Source organism: Schistocerca piceifrons, chromosome 4, assembly GCF_021461385.2.
Source record: "Schistocerca piceifrons isolate TAMUIC-IGC-003096 chromosome 4, iqSchPice1.1, whole genome shotgun sequence".
NCBI classification, from domain to species: Eukaryota; Metazoa; Arthropoda; class Insecta; order Orthoptera; family Acrididae; genus Schistocerca; species Schistocerca piceifrons.
In genome coordinates this window covers 137,464,036-137,484,959 of record NC_060141.1, presented here as the reverse complement: position 1 = coordinate 137,484,959, position 20,924 = coordinate 137,464,036, and the positions used below count along the sequence as shown (strand labels likewise).

At 42.0% G+C, this 20,924-nt stretch overlaps 1 protein-coding gene across 1 annotated transcript in view; it reads left to right on the top strand.

Moving 5' to 3' along the window:
• LOC124795669 overlaps positions 1 to 20,302 on the top strand; it is a 28,415-nt gene extending 8,113 nt beyond the window's left edge. The window contains exon 2 of the mRNA XM_047259742.1: positions 20,295 to 20,302. Within this exon, the coding sequence (XP_047115698.1) occupies positions 20,295 to 20,302 (8 nt within the window). The remainder of the gene's footprint in view (positions 1 to 20,294) is intronic.
• The last annotated feature ends 622 nt before the right edge of the window (positions 20,303 to 20,924 follow it).

The window sequence follows — 20,924 nt, the reverse complement described above, 5'->3', positions numbered from 1 at the left end:
CATAGATTCAGATTACCAGAGTGGAAATAACCGACTAAGAGGACTGGCAGGTAAGAAAGATTACATGTTATCTTCTCGGTGTATCCAAGAAAATGAAATTTTGACAGAAAATCTTTGCCAGGTCGTTATACTACCAGTTGTACAGCCCCTTGTTGCAGCCGCTTTAAGTTTTATCATAGGAAAGGTAAACGCGTTGTAGGAACACATAATACCGTCTAACCGGAGAATAAACACGGGATAACTGTATCTTTGATTCTGGTAGGGTTAATGAAAGTATAAGTTTTGATAATGGCAGGAATAGTTACAGAATTATTGATGAGAAGATGGTTTATTAGAACGAGGAAGGAGAAGAAACGGGGACATCACACGAATTGTGTGGGAGCACATAACTATTCCAAATTAATATAAAAATTTCGAACTTCTACTTTTCGATCTCATGCTTGAGAAACTGGAGCGTATGAATGAAATGTGAAACTATTTCCTAACATAAAAATTTTTGCTTGCAGTAGGCCTATACGCGTTTGATACTGGTATTTCGTGAATTATGTTCTGTCATGTTATTTATGTAAATGAGGTACATAAAAATGACCATTTGTGCCAAAACAGTCTCGTTTGTTTAGCGTGTGTTACAACTGCTGCAGTATTAGAAAGGCCTATTTCGTTTTATCCTGCTGACAGTGTCAAAATAGACGTAATCAGATCGAGAAACCAACCGGTCTTGGGTACTATTCGTATTAACAGCTTTTTTAGTATTAGAAAACGACATTTTGATTTTTCATGTAGCAAAACGATTGACGAACTTTGAGGTAACAGATCCTTTCGCAGAAAGGAAAGCACGTCGTATAAAGGTGTAGCAAGATTAGAGGGAAAATAATGCCGGGATCTAAGGACTGAAGAAATGTGTACAGCTTGTCCCTTGTCTTTACTGGTGTTATGTTTTCTATATTTAATCTTATGTCACACAAAATAGAAAGTTATTAGCTAATAGGCAATAAACAGTGTGAGTTTTCTGAAGAGTTCTTATTCTCCTGGACACAAATAATCCCATTGTTAATGGTGAGTCTTTTTTTAGGCGGGATAGGATGTCAAACCTACTGATTGGGAGCAGGAGAGGCAGCACAGGACATTTTAATCTCCAAGGCCCTGAATATAGGTTTGATGGCTACCATTACAAAATACACAGGTTTGAATTCCAGAGAGCGAAATACAGTTACAGGCGATAGAAGAATGCTATGTGAAGAGGCGTAGAGTTACACTTTGAGACACTTAACACCAAATAACAAGGTCTTACACTTCCTAGAAAATATATGATTTATAAATAAAACTCTTCAGAAATATATGCGCTACAAAATGAACACATTTTTGAATTTTATTTTTACATTTTTGACTTACTGTCTCAAACGCTCAAAGGGGTGAGGGGGGTGCCACTATCAAGGTTTGGTCCCACTTCGGAATTATCATAGATTCGGGGCTGTTACCAGCAGATATTTCTACATTTCCTTTTGAAAAAGAGAAGTTGATGCTGTTACGTTTATAATTAGTACAGCGCTAAAAAGAGACTACACGTTATTTAGTAAGGACTTTCTCACAGTTAATCTTGATGAAAACAGATGTACCGTACCGTTAACGGTTTCGGGAATGTCTGAGGTGAACGGCGAATATCAAAGGCCGACCAAACAAACAACGACCAAACCTGGTTATTGCGACCAGACTCTCAAGCATAGGCGAGCAACGTAAAGCCTGTAAAAGTAGCCCCAAAACATAAAAAAAGTGTGGGAAAGAGTGAACTCGAAGCAAAATCTAAAATTAATGTAATGCTTCAGAGTATTGACTCCGGGTTAAAAAGTTCGAAAAGAACTACCAAGACTGAATCTATTGGAAAGAAAATAAAATTGCAGGTATCCCTGAAGACAACGAAAATCTTGAAAATGAAAGCATTAGACAAATGGGTTTTAATAAAATTGGTGACTTCAGTAACACGGATTAGTGTGATCCACACGCTAAATTCGTAAGAAATTGTGAAAGATATAAAAAGGAGAACTTATCTTGATAGTATTTGGACGCATCTTTGAAGGGAACTTGTCATCTGCCTTTTTGGATGGAAAAAGGTTGCTTAAATCACGAAAAAATGGAGGAACTGTGAATGAGAAAGTATCTAGAAAAAGAGCGTGCGTCCTTTGCCGAATTCTGGGCCAGATTTCTAGTAAAATGTTGATACACATCACGTGCTATCATGTATAGTAGTACACTAAAGCAACCCACGTCGAATGGCTGTCCATATTGAGCCACATTCCGCCCCCTGGACTTCTCTGTGAGTTTAAACACATACAAGGCAATCTGCGCTCCCCACCCGTCAAGATGCAGTTATATCAGAAAGAAACCGGCTTCGATCAAGAAAACCAACCACTAAAAGAGCCAAGGATCCACACGCGTGTCAGTTCAACCTAACCGACTCGTGGGGACGAGAGCGTGCAGAAGCTTGCCTTGCCCTCCACGTTGCCGGAATTTTCCCTGGATCAGATAGAAATACTGCCATCGAACAATCATGCAGAAGATGGACAATGTCTAACAGATTACGCATCGGTCTTGGCAGAAACATGGACTCTCTTCAGAGATCTCAAAATGCGATTTTGTAGCAGCTAGGCAAACCGTTCATCACTGATAACTAGGAATTCTGGTGGGGAGATTTGTGATCGGGTCACCCTAATGGAAGGACTGGAGTCCCCACATAACTGCTTCAGCATTCATCATCTGTAATATATAACTTGCATTTACTAAACTCAAATGAATTTTAAAAACAATCAACAGTAAAACTGACTGAGCAGACTTTAGATGAATGACTTTTAAACAGCTGCCACTAATTATGAGCCACCGGTCATTAAGTATACATGAAAAGTGCAGAAGTTTAAGAGCGATTAACTGCAGTTAGCCAAATTCAATGAGTAGTTTTTTTAACTAAATGACCTTTAAACAACTGTAGGCGCCCCGGTGGTCCCGGTCGCCTACGGTGGACTGGAGGCCGAGCGGTGACCTCTCCAGTTGTCAGGATGTTAGGAAATGATTGAGGATGCGTGAGAAACGCCAAAGAAACATTATTAATTCGTAACACCATTATTCTTGCCGAGTACAATGTGGCCTGCATAACACAGGCTGGCTGAGCTTGGTGATATCAACGACCTTTCCCGAGTCCTCGCTGACTCGTAGCGATGACACCAGCTCCGGGCCGCACGTCTTGCTAGCGCAGCGCCACGTGCTGCGATGTAGCGAAGGAATGTCTTTACTTCGTACTTAGGCCGCGCGTGGCTGGTGGCGCCTGGCTGGCCGGCCGGCTGGGCTGCGGACAGCAAGCTGCTGCACCTAGGAGGCTCCAGGTTCGAGTCCCGACGCTGTCGGCACGAGAGGAGTTCTCGTAGTGCGGAGTGTACTCTATCCCACCCCGTCTTCTTCCCTGCTCCTCCTGGTGGCTCGTCCGCGGTGAACGGGCGGAACAGGCTGCAATCCCCCAGCGTCGTCGGCTCACACGGTTGCGACGGCGAATGCACAGGGCCTAGGCCTCACAAAATCTCGGCAAACGGCTCACTGATGTAGTCAGCATTGGCGGCGAGCGAGTTTGCCGCGACGTCTGCTAGTCCTGGGTTGATGATTGACAGCGGCAGCAGGGGGGACCAGAGCTAGTACTGTTCCCTCACGTCTGCTGTTGGATGGGCCGCCCTTACTGCAACATCTCCTTAATAAAGATTAACATGTCGATCACCGAGCTGAGCGCTACGCAGCGCCCCAGTACACATCTAACTGCAAGTATAACTGCGAGTGCCTTGTTGCTATCAAAGCAGGCGTACTTAAAGGAAGCACGAGCTGACGTCATGCTCGTTTGTAATGAACGCATTCGTTCCACTTATACTGCTGATTCATCTGTCGTACTCGCCCCTTAGGTGTTCTTGCGACAGAGTTACTTGTTGTTACGGCAGACTTACGCGTAGTTGTGAAATGCAGTACAGCTGACGCTATACCTCTGTCTTGCACTCTACAAAAGTCTCCGTCTAACACAAACCCGCGTGCTAAGCAATTCTCTGTCGCCTGTTGTGTGTAACCAGGTCACTGCCCCTGCGTGACGATACATTCCGATATATGTGCAATCCTCCTACCTCTTGGCTAAACTACTGCCTCTAGCTCTCGGCATAGGCAACGAAACTTTGACAATATTCCACGTTTCCAACTATTTACTATTCCGCGACACTACACAACTGTCATTAAATATTAATGCAATGTCACTCAGCAGACATCATAGGTAGAGTATTTTAAAACTACATGTAACCAAAATCCCCCAATCAGATTTTAAGCAAACGATTTTTAAACAGCTGTTATTAATTGTGAACCCCTATCAGTTAGCAAACACCAAAACACATAATTTAAAACAAACAGTTAACAGTCGCTGAATCAGCAGCTGCAGTTAGCCAAAATTCACTGATAAGGTTTTTAAGCAAATTATCTTTAAACAGCTGCTATTAATTATGAGTGGAGATTGCATGAACTCCATCGGCGTGAGGGAGGAAGGGGGGGAGGGGAGGGGAGGGAAGTGCGATTGGTAAGGACATGGGCAAGATGGCCATCGTCCTTCCACTCCTTAAGTCTGGAAGAGACTGGACAGCCTTAACTAGCATCAAATAGACTCCAAGTCGCTGGCGTGTTTTCCAAAGTATTACGCCCACCCACGGAAACCGCTTTGTAGTAGGGCAGTTGATAACCAACAGTGAAAATAAGGCTCAGGGCCTTCACCGGTGCTGATTCGTTCTCTTCAGACCTCTAGCACCCCCTGTGGGCTTGCTCCGCACACCACTCACCCACTTACCAAAACCTTCCTGCTTCACGGCTTTTGTCTACATCTACATCTACATTTATACTCCGCAAGCCACTCAACGGTATGTGGTGGAGGGCACTTTATGTGCCACTGTCATTACCTCCCTTTCCGGTTCCAGTCGCGTACGGTTCGCGGGAAGAACGACTGCCGGAAAGCCTCCGTGCGCGCTCGAATCTCTCTAATTTTACATTCGTGGTATCCTCAGGAGGTATAAGTAGTGGGAAGCAATATATTCGATACCTCATCCAGAAACACACCCTCTCGAAACCTGGACAGCAAGCTACACCGCGATGCAGAGCGCCTCTCTTGCAGAGTCTGCCACTTGAGTTTGCTAAACACCTCCGTAACGCTATCACGGTTACCAAATAACCCTGTGACGAAACGCGCCGCTCTTCTTTGGATCTTCTCTATCTCCTCCGTCAACCCGACCTGGTATGGATCCCACACTGATAAGCAATACTCAAGTATAGGTCGAACGAGTGTTTTGTAAACCACCTCCTTTGTTGATGGACTACATTTTCTAAGGACCCTCCCAAAGAATCTCAGCCTGGCGCCCGCCTTTACCGACGACTGGGCCCACCAGCGGCGCCACTGGCGTACCTCCAAAGTTGTCCGGACAAAGATCGTTAATGAGATGCGAAATACATAGAAGGTCGAGCCTGCTCGGCTCAGTCACATGGTCACAGAATGTCCCATCATAGCATATCTTGAAACTTTGGTTTCCTGATGACAACGAACGACGCAACTGATTACAATAAAAATTGAAATGTCTTTAATTTACAGTTTATTGTTTCTGTTATATTTAATATTGTCCTAAAACATACGATAAATGTGTAAATAAAAAATAAACAAATCCAAACGGGACAAGAAGTGCTTTTGAGCCCTGTTCACAGCAGGCTGCAATGGAGGATTTGAAAAAGGAGGGAAGAAGGAAGAAAAATTTGTATTTAATGTTCCATTTGTAAGGGGTCCATAGGCCCTTACTGTAACTTTGCACTCGGCACAGGTCGATAGGGCGAACAATCGATTGTGACGTGTTGCGAGAAAGAGTGTTGAGTTGCGCCAGAGTGTGGTTGGCTGGAATGGTGTGTGGGAAGGCCATTGTTGAAATACAGGGCTTTAACGGAGAAGGGTGTCGCCATCGCCGTGGTTAGACCCCTATGTAATAGATTAATACCGGGAAAGTGAAGAAGTATCATTACGAAAGTGATCAGTGACGTTACTAGTGCCAATATTTGGTTTCGCGCCTACCGCGCCGACCTAACCTTGGATTGCAGTGTTGGATGCACTGATGGATTAGCGTGTGACGATAAAGAAAAATAAAGAAAGCCTGTGCTGAGATTAGCCGTAATTAGATATGTATGGCGAAGACAGTGGCTGTCTCCTTTTTTGTGTTTTGAGAAGAATATAAGTTCGTAATTAGTAAAACTGTGTTGGTGTTTCTCATTACCAGACATTCAGAATTATAGTATTGAGCAGAACTAACTGGAAAATAACAACTTCCGTAGCAGTCAATTCCGATTACCAGCCCCATTAGGTTCACGGTCATGTTAATAATAAATATTGGGCTGCTATTCGATCAGATCAGGTCGGGATAAAAACGGAGGTGTTACACATTGACACCAAGGACATGGAAGACATAGCACAAGATCACACTATTTCAAGGATGAGGAAGGAAATCGGCTGTGTCCCTTCAAAAGGAACATTCCGCCATTTGCCTGAGCGATTAAGGGAAATCACGGAATATCTAAATCTGAACTGTCGTCATCCCGAAAGCGAGACCGGTGTGCTAACCACTACGTGATATCATTCGAAATTTCATGAAATTATTAGAAAACGAACTAGAAAGGAACTAATAGCATCCTTTGTTCAGTAGTAATCAGGAGGCGCACATGCAAATCGGCAGACTAGAAGCGGAAAAGAGCTGGCAATTGGAAGAAAGACGGATGGGGAAAATAGCAACTAGCCTGAGAGTTCAAACGAATCAGAGGAGAAGGATTACCATTCGATGAATCATCGACATAGAAAAGAGGCACTGTTGAACTTTAGAAGTGATGTTTCCATCGGTAACCATTCACTAGCAAGGTTGTCGGGAGGTAAACAGAAAGATACGATTTTCAGTTAGCCCCTACTACTTGTATAAGGGGTGATCAAAAAATTTCTGTTTGAGGTCGTTGCTGCAGCGTATATGCAATGTAGCATGACACTGACATGCAAAAAAGGGATTTGTATGGCATTCGTGTCTATCCAGTGTCTGTGTGTGTGGATGTGTCTGTGTGTGTGTGGGGGGGGGGGGGAGGGGGAGGGGGTAAATGCAGAAGCGTCGACTATGGTGATGTTATTACCAAATGCAGCTGAATAGGACCAATGTGCTGTTATTCTTTTCTTGGCTGCCAAAGAACAAAAACGGGCAGACATCCATTATAGAACAGAGAGCGTGTATGGAGCAGCATGTCCATCGAAAACTATCATTGTGGAATGGTGCGCTGAGTTCCATGCTCATCGCGATACAAAAAAGACGCTCACCGTTCTCGAAGGCCAGGCTCATTAATGTCAAGTAGGAGACACTCGAGCATCTGCCATGTAGTCCTGATATCTCCCATCTTTCTCTCTTTATAAGGGCACTGAGGGATCGAGAATTCCCGTTGTACAAAGATGTGAATCAGACAGTTATGGACTTCTTCACGCAGCAGGACATGGTGTTTTGCCACATGGGTATCTTCAGTCTGGTGTGTAGGTAGGATGATTGCCTCAACGGTCACAGCGGTTTTGTTTAACTGTGTGAGGTATTGGGCGAGTTGTGGTGCCCTGGAAATATTTTAAGTTCAGAGTTAGCGGCCACTGCTTGGGCCGCTCGGCAAGCTGCGGCTAGTTAGCAACCGCATGATGCCACACAACGGCCGGACCATGTGGTCCAGCAGACTGTGTGGATGGAAATTCCATGGTGACGCTGTGTCGATGAAGGAGACAGGCTGGGAGTGCCGAAATGGCGGATTTTGTGAAACCTTAATGGCAGACATTTCACAGTTCGTATTGAAACTAATATTAACCAGATGAATTATGATACCTCAAAAAGAAACATGAGCATTACCATTATTTGCACGACGATTCTGATGGTGTAATCACGTTTACAATATCGTTATTAGTTTAAAGTTTAGTATCTAACAATAAATTATATAAGTAACACCCAGCAACGAAATCTAAACGGTTCATCTGATTTTGCCAATCGACATGTCTTTAGAAAGCTATTAGTGTAAACCTAAACTGGTTTAAATTACAGGCATGTAACTTCAATAGTACATGAGTTATTGGACATCAGAGTGGCTGATTACTATTGATCGACTCAGGCCATAAGTACTCCACAGTTACACGAAAAAACGGTGGCAGCATGCTTACAAATATATTTATTCATCTGTGTCTTTGTTTGTATCCGATATATACTACTCAGGAAGAAATTCGTCAAATATTTACTGTGTTTTAGAAAGCACAGAGACATTATGTATCTAATAATGTGTGTTAGAGCGTGTTTATGGTCCAGCCATAGGAATATTTATTTAATTTAAAGTTATTTAAATGTAAATCCAGTATTCTGAATGTGCTTTATTATGTTTGTAAGTGTGCGTTGGATTGGAGACAGGGCGGAAGCGCTTTAGCTAATCACAGCGATCGTTCCAAAAAGGACATATGGAGAGACTGTATGGAAGTGGGTGAGTACGGGAGAGGCCGCGGGAGAGCCCTGGACACCATGGCACGACAGACACAGAGTCGCGGGAAAGACTAAGAGAGTGGAACAGTTTTCGCATGGTCGGGGGAGATAGGAATATTTCATAGAGCTGACTTGTGCGCTTGTGAGACTTCCGTGACTTCTGCAGTGAAGACGTAGTATGCGTTTAGAAGTGGATATCTCTGAGCTATTTTGTTGTTCATAACTAATTACGTCTATTTTGTTGTTCATAACTAATTACGTAAAGTAGGAATCTATAGTTTCCCTGATATTCAACTTACATTTTATTTAATTGCTGTACCATCGACACCAATAAGTGTTTTACAGTAATAGAGGGCATTCTTAAAGGTACTTCTGCTATCGTACTCATCATTTAAAGCCGTTAAAATAGTACCTGTAGAATTTATTTAATTGCAGTCTTTCATGTATAAATGACTATGTTACGTTCAAAATTCACAATTGCCGAGTGATAGGAACCTTCGAACATTCGATTCATGTGTATATTCATATTGTATACTGTAGACTCAACAGTATTTGGCTCGTAATGCGACAACTACGTATCCCAGCACCTAGACAACGAAACCAGCCAAAACTTTTAATATTTCAACTCTGAGTCTGAGTGTGCATAGTTGAGGGCCACCACCAACACACATTTAATTTTTATTTGAAAGCCCGCAACTGGCATACCAATTTTGTGCTGTATAGATTATAAAACAAAAACTTTTTGATCGCCCTTCATAATATTAGAAACGAGAAAATACATCTGTATCTACATCTACATGATTACTATGCAATTCAAAATGAAGTGCGTGGCAGAAGGTTCATTGAACCACCGTTAAGGAACTTCTCTGTTGTTCCGCTCTCTAACAGTGCACACGAAAAACGAACACTTATGTCTTTGCAGGCGAGCTCGGATTTATTTTATTGTGATGATCATTCTGAGGAGGAAATTGGTGGTTGAAATTTCATGAAAAGGTCTTCTGCAGCGAGAAATATCTTTGTTTTAATGACTACCACCCCAATTCGTGTATCATATCTGTGTCGCTCTCTCCCTTATTTCGCGATGATAAAAGGCGAGCTGCCCTTGTTTGAACTTTTTCGATGTCCTCCGTCAATCGTATGTGATGCGGATCCCACACTGCAAAGCAATACTCCAGAAGAGCGCTGACAAGCGTAGTGTAATCAGTCTCTTTAGTAGATTGGTCTTTGGTTTGCTTTCCCCACAATATTATTATGTGGTGGTTCCAATTTAAGTTGTTAGTAACTGTAATCCCTAAGTGTGTAGTGGAATTTACATATTTTAGATTCATGTGATTTATTGTTAAACTGAAATTTAGTGGATAAGTTTTATTACTCATGTGAATGACTTCACTCTTTTCATTATTTGGAGTCAATTGCCACTTTTTGCAGAATACATATATCTTGGCTACATATCTTGTCTATATCATTTTGCAATTCGTTTGGTCATCTGATGGCTTTACATGACTAAATGACAGCGTCATCTGCAAACAATGTAAGAGGGCTGCTCAGTTTGTCTCCTAAATCGTTTATGTAGATCAGGATCGGAAGAGTGCGTCTACCACTTTATTAGGGAACGCCAGATATTACTTCTGTTTTACTCGATGACTTCCCAACAGTTGTTACGAACTCTGACCTTCGTGACAGGAAATCACGAATACAAATGCATAACTGATTCTCCTCACAAGAGAGGGACTGTGTCGAAAGTCTGATAGAAAGATAAAAACATATAATCAATTTGACGTCCCCCGTCGATAGCACTCATTACTTTGTGAGAATAAAGGACTAGTTGTGTTCGACAAGAAAGATATCCATGTTGACTGTCAATAAATCGATTTCTTCGACATGATTCATAACGTTCAAGCACAGTATACGTTCCAAAATCCTGCTGCAGAACGACGGATATGAATCTGCAGTTAAGCGGATTACTCCTATCTCCTTTCTTGAGTGTTGGTGTAGCTTGAGCAAATTTGCAGTCCTTGGGTAGAAATCTTTCTGCGAGCGAGCAGTTGTATATGATTGCTAAGTATGGAGTTACTGTATCAACATACTCTGGAAGGAACCTGACCAGTATACAATCTCGGTCAGAGGCCGTGCCTTTCTGAAGTGCTTTAAGCTGCTTCGCTACATCAAGGATATCTACTAAGTTAGTCATTTTAGCAATTATTCTTGATTCGAATCCTGGAGTATTTACTTCGTCTTTTCGTGAAGGAATTTCGGAAAACCGTGTTTAGTAACTCTGCTTTAGTGGCACTATCGTCAATAACATCAACATTGATCGCGTCTTGCCACTGGTGTACTTTACATACGATTTCCCGCCAGATTCCGATATAAAGTTTCGTTGTGGAAACTATTACAAGCATCTCGCATTGAAGTTCACGCTAAATTTCCAGCTTTAGTAAAACTTAGCCAGTTTTGGGGATTTTGCGTTCTTTTAATTTGACATGCTTTTTTCGCTGCTTCTGCAATAGTGTTCTGACCTGATTTGTATACCACGGGGTATTAGTACCACCTGTTATTAATTTATTTGGGTCTCTCTCCCTCCATAGCCGTCGATATTATTTCTTTGTACTGAAATCATACCTGGTCTACGCTTACATAGTGAGGCTGGATGGAGTGGAGATTGTCTCTTAGGAAGGTGCCAGCAAATTTTTATCTGCTTTTTTAAACAGATGAATTATTATACGTGTATTTCTGGTGGGATTTGATGTTACGCTATTCAGTCTAGCTACAACAATCTTGTGGTCACTAATCCCTATACCTGTCCAGATGCTCCCTATTTGGAATGGGCTCCTGAATTCGGTGTTGGAAATAATCTTCTGAGAGGACATTCGGTAGGATTTCGGACGACGTTTTATGCCTAGTACAGACTGAAACATATATTCCCGTCAACATATCGAGGATAGATTGAAGTCAACACCAACTATAATTGCACGATTAGGGTACTTATTTCTTTGAATTGTTCAGAAATTCTGAGTCGATGAGGTCGGCAAAAGGAACCAATGATTAATTTATTAATTTATTCCGGTTCTCAAGTATAATCTGTATCCATATTAACTCACAGAAACTATTTACTCTACAAGGTAAGCTGCTTCTGACAGCAACAAACACTCCACCATCAGCTGCATTTGATCCATCATTGCCGGCCGAAGTGGCCGCGCGGTTCTGGCGCTGCAGTCTGGAGCCGCGAGACCGCTACGGTCGCAGGTTCGAATCCTGCCTCGGGCATGGATGTTTGTGATGTCCTTAGGTTAGTTAGGTTTAACTCGTTCTAAGTTATAGGGGACTAATGACCTCAGCAGTTGAGTCCCATAGTGCTCAGAGCCATTTGAACCATTTGATCCATAATTTCTGAACACGGTTAGGTCATCTGTAAATATTTCGGTTGAATTTATTTCCGGCTTTAGCCAGCTTTCCCTACCACAGCGATTTGAGATCCAGTGGCTTCAATTAGCACTTGGAGCTCTGGTTCTTTTCCAGCACAGCCATGACAATTTATAACTACATTACTGACTGTTCCTTTGTCCAGCCTCTTCCTTTGTTCGTCTTACACCCTTTAAATCTGAAGTCTTTTCTGCTCTTTCCCGAGACCATCTAACCTAAAAAACCGCCAAGCCCTCTCCACACAGTCCCCGCTACCTGTTTGACCACTTTCCGCGTGTAGTGGATTACTGATCTGTTTAACGGAATCTGGAGGCACACCGTTCTATGGTGCCAGTCGAGGAATCTGCAACCCACAAGGCTACAGAGCCGTCTTGAGTCTCTGATGCAGACCATCCACTCGACTCTGTACCAAAGGACCTCAGTCGGCTCTGTAGACGATGATACTGATGGTAAGCTCTGCCTTCTTTTAGCAAGCAAAAACTGAACTGTTGAACCGACTTTGGTGAAATTTGATCTGGAGATGGCTTGGACACTGAGGAGGGACAAAGGCCACTTTAAAAAGTTTCTAGTACAATATTTTTATTGATTTAAAGAACAGAACGTGAATTAGGGAAAATAATCATTCTATGGGAAAGCTATTTACTCTCTGAGCTTTTAACGTTATCGCCTTTATGAAAATGCTTCTATTCTAGATAATGCTATTCAACATAATGAATGCTATGCTTGTACATTCCTTAATCCACATCAGTCCACACAAGGGTAAAGTAGGGAATGGAACATCGTATTTTACAAGAGTGAACGAAAACCATGCTAAAAAATATTGGATTTGTAGCATAACGTACGTGTTTGTTTGGCTACTTCAGTAACACAGTGTATATGTGTGCAGTCCTACCCATATCCCTCTGCGCGTACAGATCTTCAGTGATGCTGCATGTGCCATACTGTCATCCACTGGGTCAGTTCGTGGTGAGGGGGAGGGGGAGGAGGGTGTGCACATGACAAGCTGTGGTTACCCTAACAGGCAGAAACGTGAGGGCAGCTGATATTATTGCATGTATGATAGCTTACTTATCATTACTCGCACTATCAAAACTATTGATACATGAACTCAGCTATGGATCAGCGGGAAGATCAGAAGATATTAAGAAAGGCCAGAAGGTAATGGGAACAGCACAAAACTGAATATCAAAATGAGAAACTCAGGACAGTTCTGAATGTCGCCCACACTCCATTGAAATAAGGAGGGACAGAATTGCTGTAAATGCAAGTAATTAGGGCAGAAAAGTTTTGTGGAAAACAACAATAATTACTATTAAAAGAATAACCGCTGAACAGGAGGCATTTCTCTCCAATTATAGCTTCCCAGATGAATGGGCAACGGTGACACTGCGACAGTGTTAATGGATATTGGGAATGAGCTGCACTTCATATCTTAGAGGCCACACAACAACTCTTCAAACTGGATATTCTAGTTATATGGAAAATAGAATGACATATTATGTACTCGTAGTTTACTGTTTGAACGAGTATAAAAACAAATCTGTTGTTGTACCCATCAACTGTACGAGCAAAACAAGCCACGTCTTTCCACCAACGTAACTCTTTTATGGTGCTATTCTCGTGATGGTAGATAATCTGCATGTAAATGATCAGTGTATAGAAGGTAAAATCAAGTGACTTTGAGAATTTGGGACACAAATTGCATTTTCCCTGGCTTTATGAGACCGATGATAATCTGACAGAAGGAATGTAAACGATAGTTAAAAATATTTTACAGGAGAGACTCTATAAAAACACATAATTAAGAACATACAAAACAGTCACTATTACATGGTCAGCTCTGCAATACTAGTCTAAACTTTGACAGGATAGAAATATACTCCAATAAAATCAGAAAGTCAAAATTAATGCTAAATGAATAGGAAGAATTTGCTAGCCACAGATATATTCGTAGTTTTAACACTTATTCTAATGTAGCAGCACTGAATATTAAGAAATATAATAGGCGAGCGAATCATTTGTGTTGAAAATAAATCAGTGTTCCTTGAGCTCTGTGCTCCACATTAAACTCTATTATAGCGTCATAGAATGTTCTTCCCATCTACTCAGCTAACTTCCTCACATCTGCTCGAATTCCTCGTGTAATGTTACACATACATAGCCGATTTATTTGGGCGCCTAGAATTGGTAGGAGATAAGGAAATGAATTTGTTTACGTGGTTGTATGCTAAGCTGGGGGGCCCATGGCCGAGAGCAAGGCGTGGCCTGGCCAGCCGGAGCAGATGTTGTTGTTGGGTGGCCCAAGTACAAAAGCGGTCAGTGTGCCTGGAATGGGAAGAACCTACAGTCCGGGTAATTTGGATGTCGGTTGCTTGCTTAGCTGAAGAGCAGATAATGAACCAGAAATGGCACATTGTCAGTCTGTTAATATAACACTCGTAGAAATTCTATAACAAATCGCAGTTAGATATCAAATCAGATTTGAATACATCTGCTGTCTTAGAAAAATGAGTCACATCCAGTGAAGGAATACCATTTTCAATATCTTAAAAACTTAATATTTTACAGTGACTAAATATTTTGATTGTGAATCTTAGAATTAGCAGCTTTTCTCCGCTTCATACGATTTCAGCAAACGATATCTCAGATGATAACATTACACTCAACCTGTCATCCCTGGAAGCTGCACATCCTAATCTTGTTTATATATTTATTTATTACGTTTTTAACATGTTTTTCATTATGCAAATGGTTGTCAGAACAGTGTTTCTTGCACAATATCACAGCAACTGAACGCAGCATGACTGCCTCATATCTTGTCATACTTGCATAGTTATGTAAGGAATAAGTCACTATTTTTGCCACTAACTTTATTTAAATGTTGATTAAGCTGATATTAAAAGTCGTGGTAATTTAAAATCTGTCAACTGCACGTTGTAACTGACACCACGATTAAAGAGTGTATCAAATGATGCTTCTGACAAGCAGCCATAGATCATTGTTTAAATAATACTTAACGATGTTTTATTGCCATTTCACATGAGTGCACTTACCTTATTTATGTACGAAAAACGTATATTTATATTTATTGTGAATGGTCTGAATGTGATCGAATGTTTATAACATTTTATTAATGTAAATATTGTAATATATTAATTTAGTGCAGAATGTGGTCAAATTGAGTGAAATTCATGTCTGTATCAGATAAGATCCATGTATTTTTGGTGGGAATGGCCTTCAGCTGACGACTGTTAAACGTTGGTGGAACATGGCTGGAGTCAAATGATGACAAACACTTCCAAAGTGGTGCGATCAAGGGACCGCTTCTGGACACTCTTACGTGAAGAAGCCAGACCTGCCTGTTGTATAGTGCGATATTCGGTAGTGTAGGTGATAGATTTTGGGTGGTGAACGGTCGCTGCAAGACTTTAACTTCTGAAGCCACGTTTCCATTTGAGATGGAAGGAGGCAGACCTGTCTGTGATAGTGTGTGTTAATTGATCGAGTAGGTGATTGATTGTGGGCTACTACAATACTTTAACTAATGCGAGAACTGAATGTGCTCCAGTTTAACTTTTTCTGATTGTGTTACGGATCTGGGAATAACCAGAGTAGGAGTTTCTACTCGTTATCTCTCGTGTGTTATTGCGTAAAATTTCATACTGAACTCAGAAGCATTCTGATGCGGCCATTATTTCGTGTATTGAAATCACGAAAAGGACTTAGTTTTTCGCTTGTCGTGGATGACTATTTAGCTTACAGATTATGCTACCATTCTTGTGACACATTTAATGCAACTTTACTGTATTGAATAAGATAATCGTTCTGTCTATAATGTTACTGGTTATCGTAGGACTAATTTCCCTTTATGTGAGATATACTTCCTTTAATAAACGTTATTCAACAGAAATCTCTGGTGTCATCTACATCAATCGCAGAAGTTAGAACAGAACCCTTTTTATGATTTATTTCGTTTGTCTTTCATTTAATGTTCTTGTTTAATTTATTAATTCGCGATTATAGCCAATGCATAGACTATTTGACTACAGCATCACAGCTAAAGGTTATTATGCGCAGAGATTAGCTGTAGGGCATGAAAGCAGCCGTGAGCGGCTCGACCTTACGACATTACCGAGCTATTCCTTTTTAAAAAGCCGTGCGTATCCCAATTACCTATGGTACAAGCTTGTTTCAGATAACGTTTGGTTTGCTCGTGTGGAATGCTGGTTAGAGAAGCTACTACTCAACAGAATATCCATTAGGTAACGTCACACTTTCTATTCGTATTCCGTTTTCTTTGACTCTTTCTTTCCAAACGTCAACACAGAACATTTCATACGAAGAACGCATTTAGAAACAACTCCGGTGTCAAAACGCAAATTACCTCAAGGCTTAGATATCGCGTTACGAGCCTTTTTACTCTTGCGCTAACTCGCTCCGCACACCTACGCTTCTGTTAATATAACGGTGTTTACTCACAACTACAGTACGTCTGCTACAATAGCGTACCATTCAAAGAGATTTCACTTGATAAACTACACGAAATAATAAGGGGGACATAAAGTAAGTCGAAATATCGAAGAAACTCAGGATTTGCAACTGAATAGCTTCAGTAATATTTTGAGGCAGTCCCAGTTGAGTCATATCGCAATTATCACTCTATCGTTACTCACTTCATGGCCAAATTGGAAATAAATAAGAGGTTTCTTATCTGCTCTTTGTTAAAGATTACCTGTTTCCAACTCGCATTGTCTGCCATCCTGTTCAAATTTACGTGCTAATTGGGACATAGTTACGCACTGCGGGACATGCAATATCGCCAGTTCTGACGTCCCACGTGGCGCATTAATTATGGATGAGACGTGGACTGGCAAGATGCGATGCCTCAGACCTGCCAGTTTGCGAGCGAACTTCAGCAGGCACATGTGTTAATGAAAATACTAAGGCCTTACGAACGCTGGACAGCTCGTAATTAACAGGGAGTTGTACAGGCGGTCTAAATTAACCGTGGAGAGATGCTCCAAAGGCAATATACGAGTTTAAACTTAACATCGCTGTGGGACTTGGGAACGAGGTCGTATAATAAGTTGAGATTAGGAATACATTTGCCTCCGACTGCTAAAATGAGCAATAAAATGAAGATCATTTTTACGGTTAGAGACAAATCTATTCCTAATCTCAAGCAGTATATAAACCACATCTATTTTCAGCTTCATGTACGTGTGTGCGAGGAGTTAAAATTGAGGTACCAACTTTCTTGGGAAAGAAATCAATGAGATCACAAATATACATCCGTGCTGATACATTGCTGCAAATAAATATTGTAGCAACTGTAACATTTCCTCAAGCGAAAGTTTCTGGAGGGACGACCGTCTCCACCTTGACGTACGGAGCAAAATCTTCCGAGCAGGAAAGTTCTTAGGCACAATGGAAGAGACTCCTCATTTCTGTAAATGGATGGAGCAGAGATGAACAAGTACGGCCGAGTTGGGTGCCAAATCTGTAATAGCGAAAACCGCACAGAGAAAAAATGAATGAGAAAAACAGCTTTGGATATCCTAGAGACCGGGACTGCAAAGCTAGCCTTATACGTGGTCCAGTCGCGTTAATGTGACCACCGCCTATGTTGGACGTTAACGTGTAATAGCCACTCACAGATGGCGGATGGCAGTACTAGCAGCGAAGGGTATATAAAGCTTGTTGTGGGATATGGAAAACACTGCAGTCGTTGTCATAATGTGGAAATGGAGCGATTTATCTGATGTTGTGATGTCAATCAGGGCAACCTCATGAATTTCTGGTCAAGGTTGAAGCACTACCGAAACGGTTAAATTTTTAAACTTTCCACTGCCGCTTTAGTTAAAGTATACTTTGCTTGGAAAAATGGAGCTGTCCAAAACCGGTGCCGAGGCAATGCTGGTGCACCTACGGCCATAGATGACTGAGGTGAATCACTACTCTGGATATGTACAAGGGAGAATTATCGTGCAACTTTTGAACAACTGACCGTCCAGATGAATCACGAGGCTACCAATATTGTCCCCGCAATGACCGTTCATCGGACGTTGCTGCGTAAGAGCAACTGGAAGAGAAGAATAGAAGAGCAACTGGAATCACTCAATAGAGGAAAGTCCACTGGACCTTACGGGATACCAATTCGATTCTACACAGAGTACGCGAAAGAACTTGCCCCCCTTCTAACAGCCGTGTACCGCAAGTCTCTAGAGGAACGGAGGGTTCCAAATGATTGGAAAAGAGCACAGATAGTCCCAGTCTTCAAGAAGGGTCGTCGAGCAGATGCGCAAAACTATAGACCTATATCTCTGACGTCGATCTCTTGTAGAATTTTAGAACATGTTTTTTGCTCGAGTATCATGTCGTTTTTGGAAACCCAGAATCTACTATGTAGGAATCAACATGGATTCCGAAAACAGCGATCGTGTGAGACCCAACTCGCTTTATTTGTTCATGAGACCCAGAAAATATTAGATACAGGCTCCCAGGTAGATGCTATTTTTCTTGACTTCCGGAAGGCGTTCGATACAGTTCCGCACTGTCGCCTGATAAACAAAGTAAGAGCCTACGGAATATCAGACCAGCTGTGTGGCTGGATTGAAGAGTTTTTAGCAAACAGAACACAGCATGTTGTTATCAATGGAGAGACGTCTACAGACGTTAAAGCAACCTCTGGCGTGCCACAGGGGAGTGTTATGGGACCATTGCTTTTCACAATATATATAAATGACCTAGTAGGTAGTGTCGGAAGTTCCATGCGGCTTTTCGCGGATGATGCTGTAGTATACAGAGAAGTTGCAGCATTAGAAAATTGTAGCGAAATGCAGGAAGATCTGCAGCGGATAAGCACTTGGTGCAGGGAGTGGCAACTGACCCTTAACATAGACAAATGTAATGTATTGCGAATACATAGAAAGAAGGATCCTTTATTGTATGATTATATGATAGCGGAACAAACACTGGTAGCAGTTACTTCTGTATCTGGGAGTATGCGTGCGGAACGATTTGAAGTGGAATGATCATATAAAATTAATTGTTGGTAAGGCGGGTACCAGGTTGAGATTCATTGGGAGAATGCTTAGAAAATGTAGTCCATCAACAAAGGAGGTGGCTTACAAAACACTCGTTCGACCTATACTTGAGTATTGCTCATCAGTGTGGGATCCGTACCAGATCGGTCTGACGGAGGAGATAGAGAAGATCCAAAGAAGAGCGGCGCGTTTCGTCACAGGGTTATTTGGTAACCGTGATAGCGTTACGGAGATGTTTAATAAAATTAGAGAGATTAGAGCGCGCACGGAGGCTTTCAGACAGTCGTTCTTCCCGCGAACCATACGCGACTGGAACAGGAAAGGGAGGTAATGACAGTGGCACGTAAAGTGCCCTCCGCCACACACCGTTGGGTGGCTTGCGGAGTATCAATGTAGATGTAGATGTAGAAGAGCTTACGCAACAGGCACCTGTTGTTCGTAGACGACGAAGGCTGGAATTTGAGCGTCAATACCTCAACTGGACATTGCTGAATGATGACAGGTGGCCCTCTCAGATGAATCACGTTTGATGCTCCACCTGACACATGGCAGTTGTTGTGTGCGTGGTGAAGCGTCTGAAATCAAACACCCTGCAACAGTCGTCGAAAGAGTCCAGGCAGGAGGAGGGGCGTTATGGTCTGGAAAATGTTTTGCGGCAGTCCCTCGATGATCTCGTCATTCTGGAAGGCGTAATGGATCAACACAATTATGCATCCCTACATGCAGTTTTTATTTGACACGATGGTACCTACGAGCAGGACAATGCAACGTGCCATACAGCGTGGTTCGGAGAGCAACGTGATGATGATGCCGTTCTCTTCTGACTACCAGACTCCCCAGATTGAACCCCAATTGGGAATTGTGTGATCACCTAGATCGAGCTGTTCGCACAATGGATCCTTAGACGAGGAACCTCGCACAGCCGGCCACGGCATTGGAGTAGGAATGTCTCCCCTGTCGGTACATTCCTGAAGCTCACTTTTTCAGGACCTGAGACGTAGACACATTAATGTGACTGGAAAGTGTATTATAAGGTTTCGTGAAAAAGACTGTGAGACTTGTACAACACGTCCTTACAAACCAAGGCCAAATAAAATTGTGTGACTGCTTTTTAGTGGTTGATGATTTGGTTTGGGTCTACAGGGGGAGAGGGGAGGTTGGTGAAAAGAGAGAGAGAGAAAGGGGGGGGGGGCTTGTTGTCACACATCGGGCGTATTGCCGATCATGTTAGCTAGTTGTTGCGGAAAAATTAATCTTGTTACAGGTAAGTGAAGTACGTCCTCGGTATATGTGTGCATGATCCGTTAGTAAGATGACAACGTATTCACTCGTCTCTTGGGTTACAATAAAGAATAGCGCTCAAATTTTAGTTGGGTTAACTTTCTAGAGTAAATCAAACTTCTGACCAATCGTGACACTCTGTTGAATAACTCCAACCCAATAAACTACAGTGCTATCCACACTTGGGACTGACGACAGATTTGAAAAATTCTGTGATATAACTGTCGTTTATATCTCACAAGAAATTAAGCAGTACAATTAAGCTGAGTATTAGGATTTCTGTGATATGTTTCCAGCAGTTTGAATCCCGCAGCGTCTGCTAGTTTAAGCCACATTACACCGCCGCCGCAGCACGCGATGGGTAGTGTTTATGTCATTGGACAATGGAGAGTAGTACAAACATCTAGGAAAATGACGACATTAAAACTGTCACAACAACACCAAAAAAATCCCAAAACTGAATATATTTCTACCTGCAATTTCTCGTTGTAGATACAACAGAACTGTACACCAGGATGTGACTCAGACGGATCAATTGTTGAATGCAAAGTAGCATAGTGTCACTTAAAAATAAAGCATAATTACGATACGTCACTGATTAATGAAGTTATGA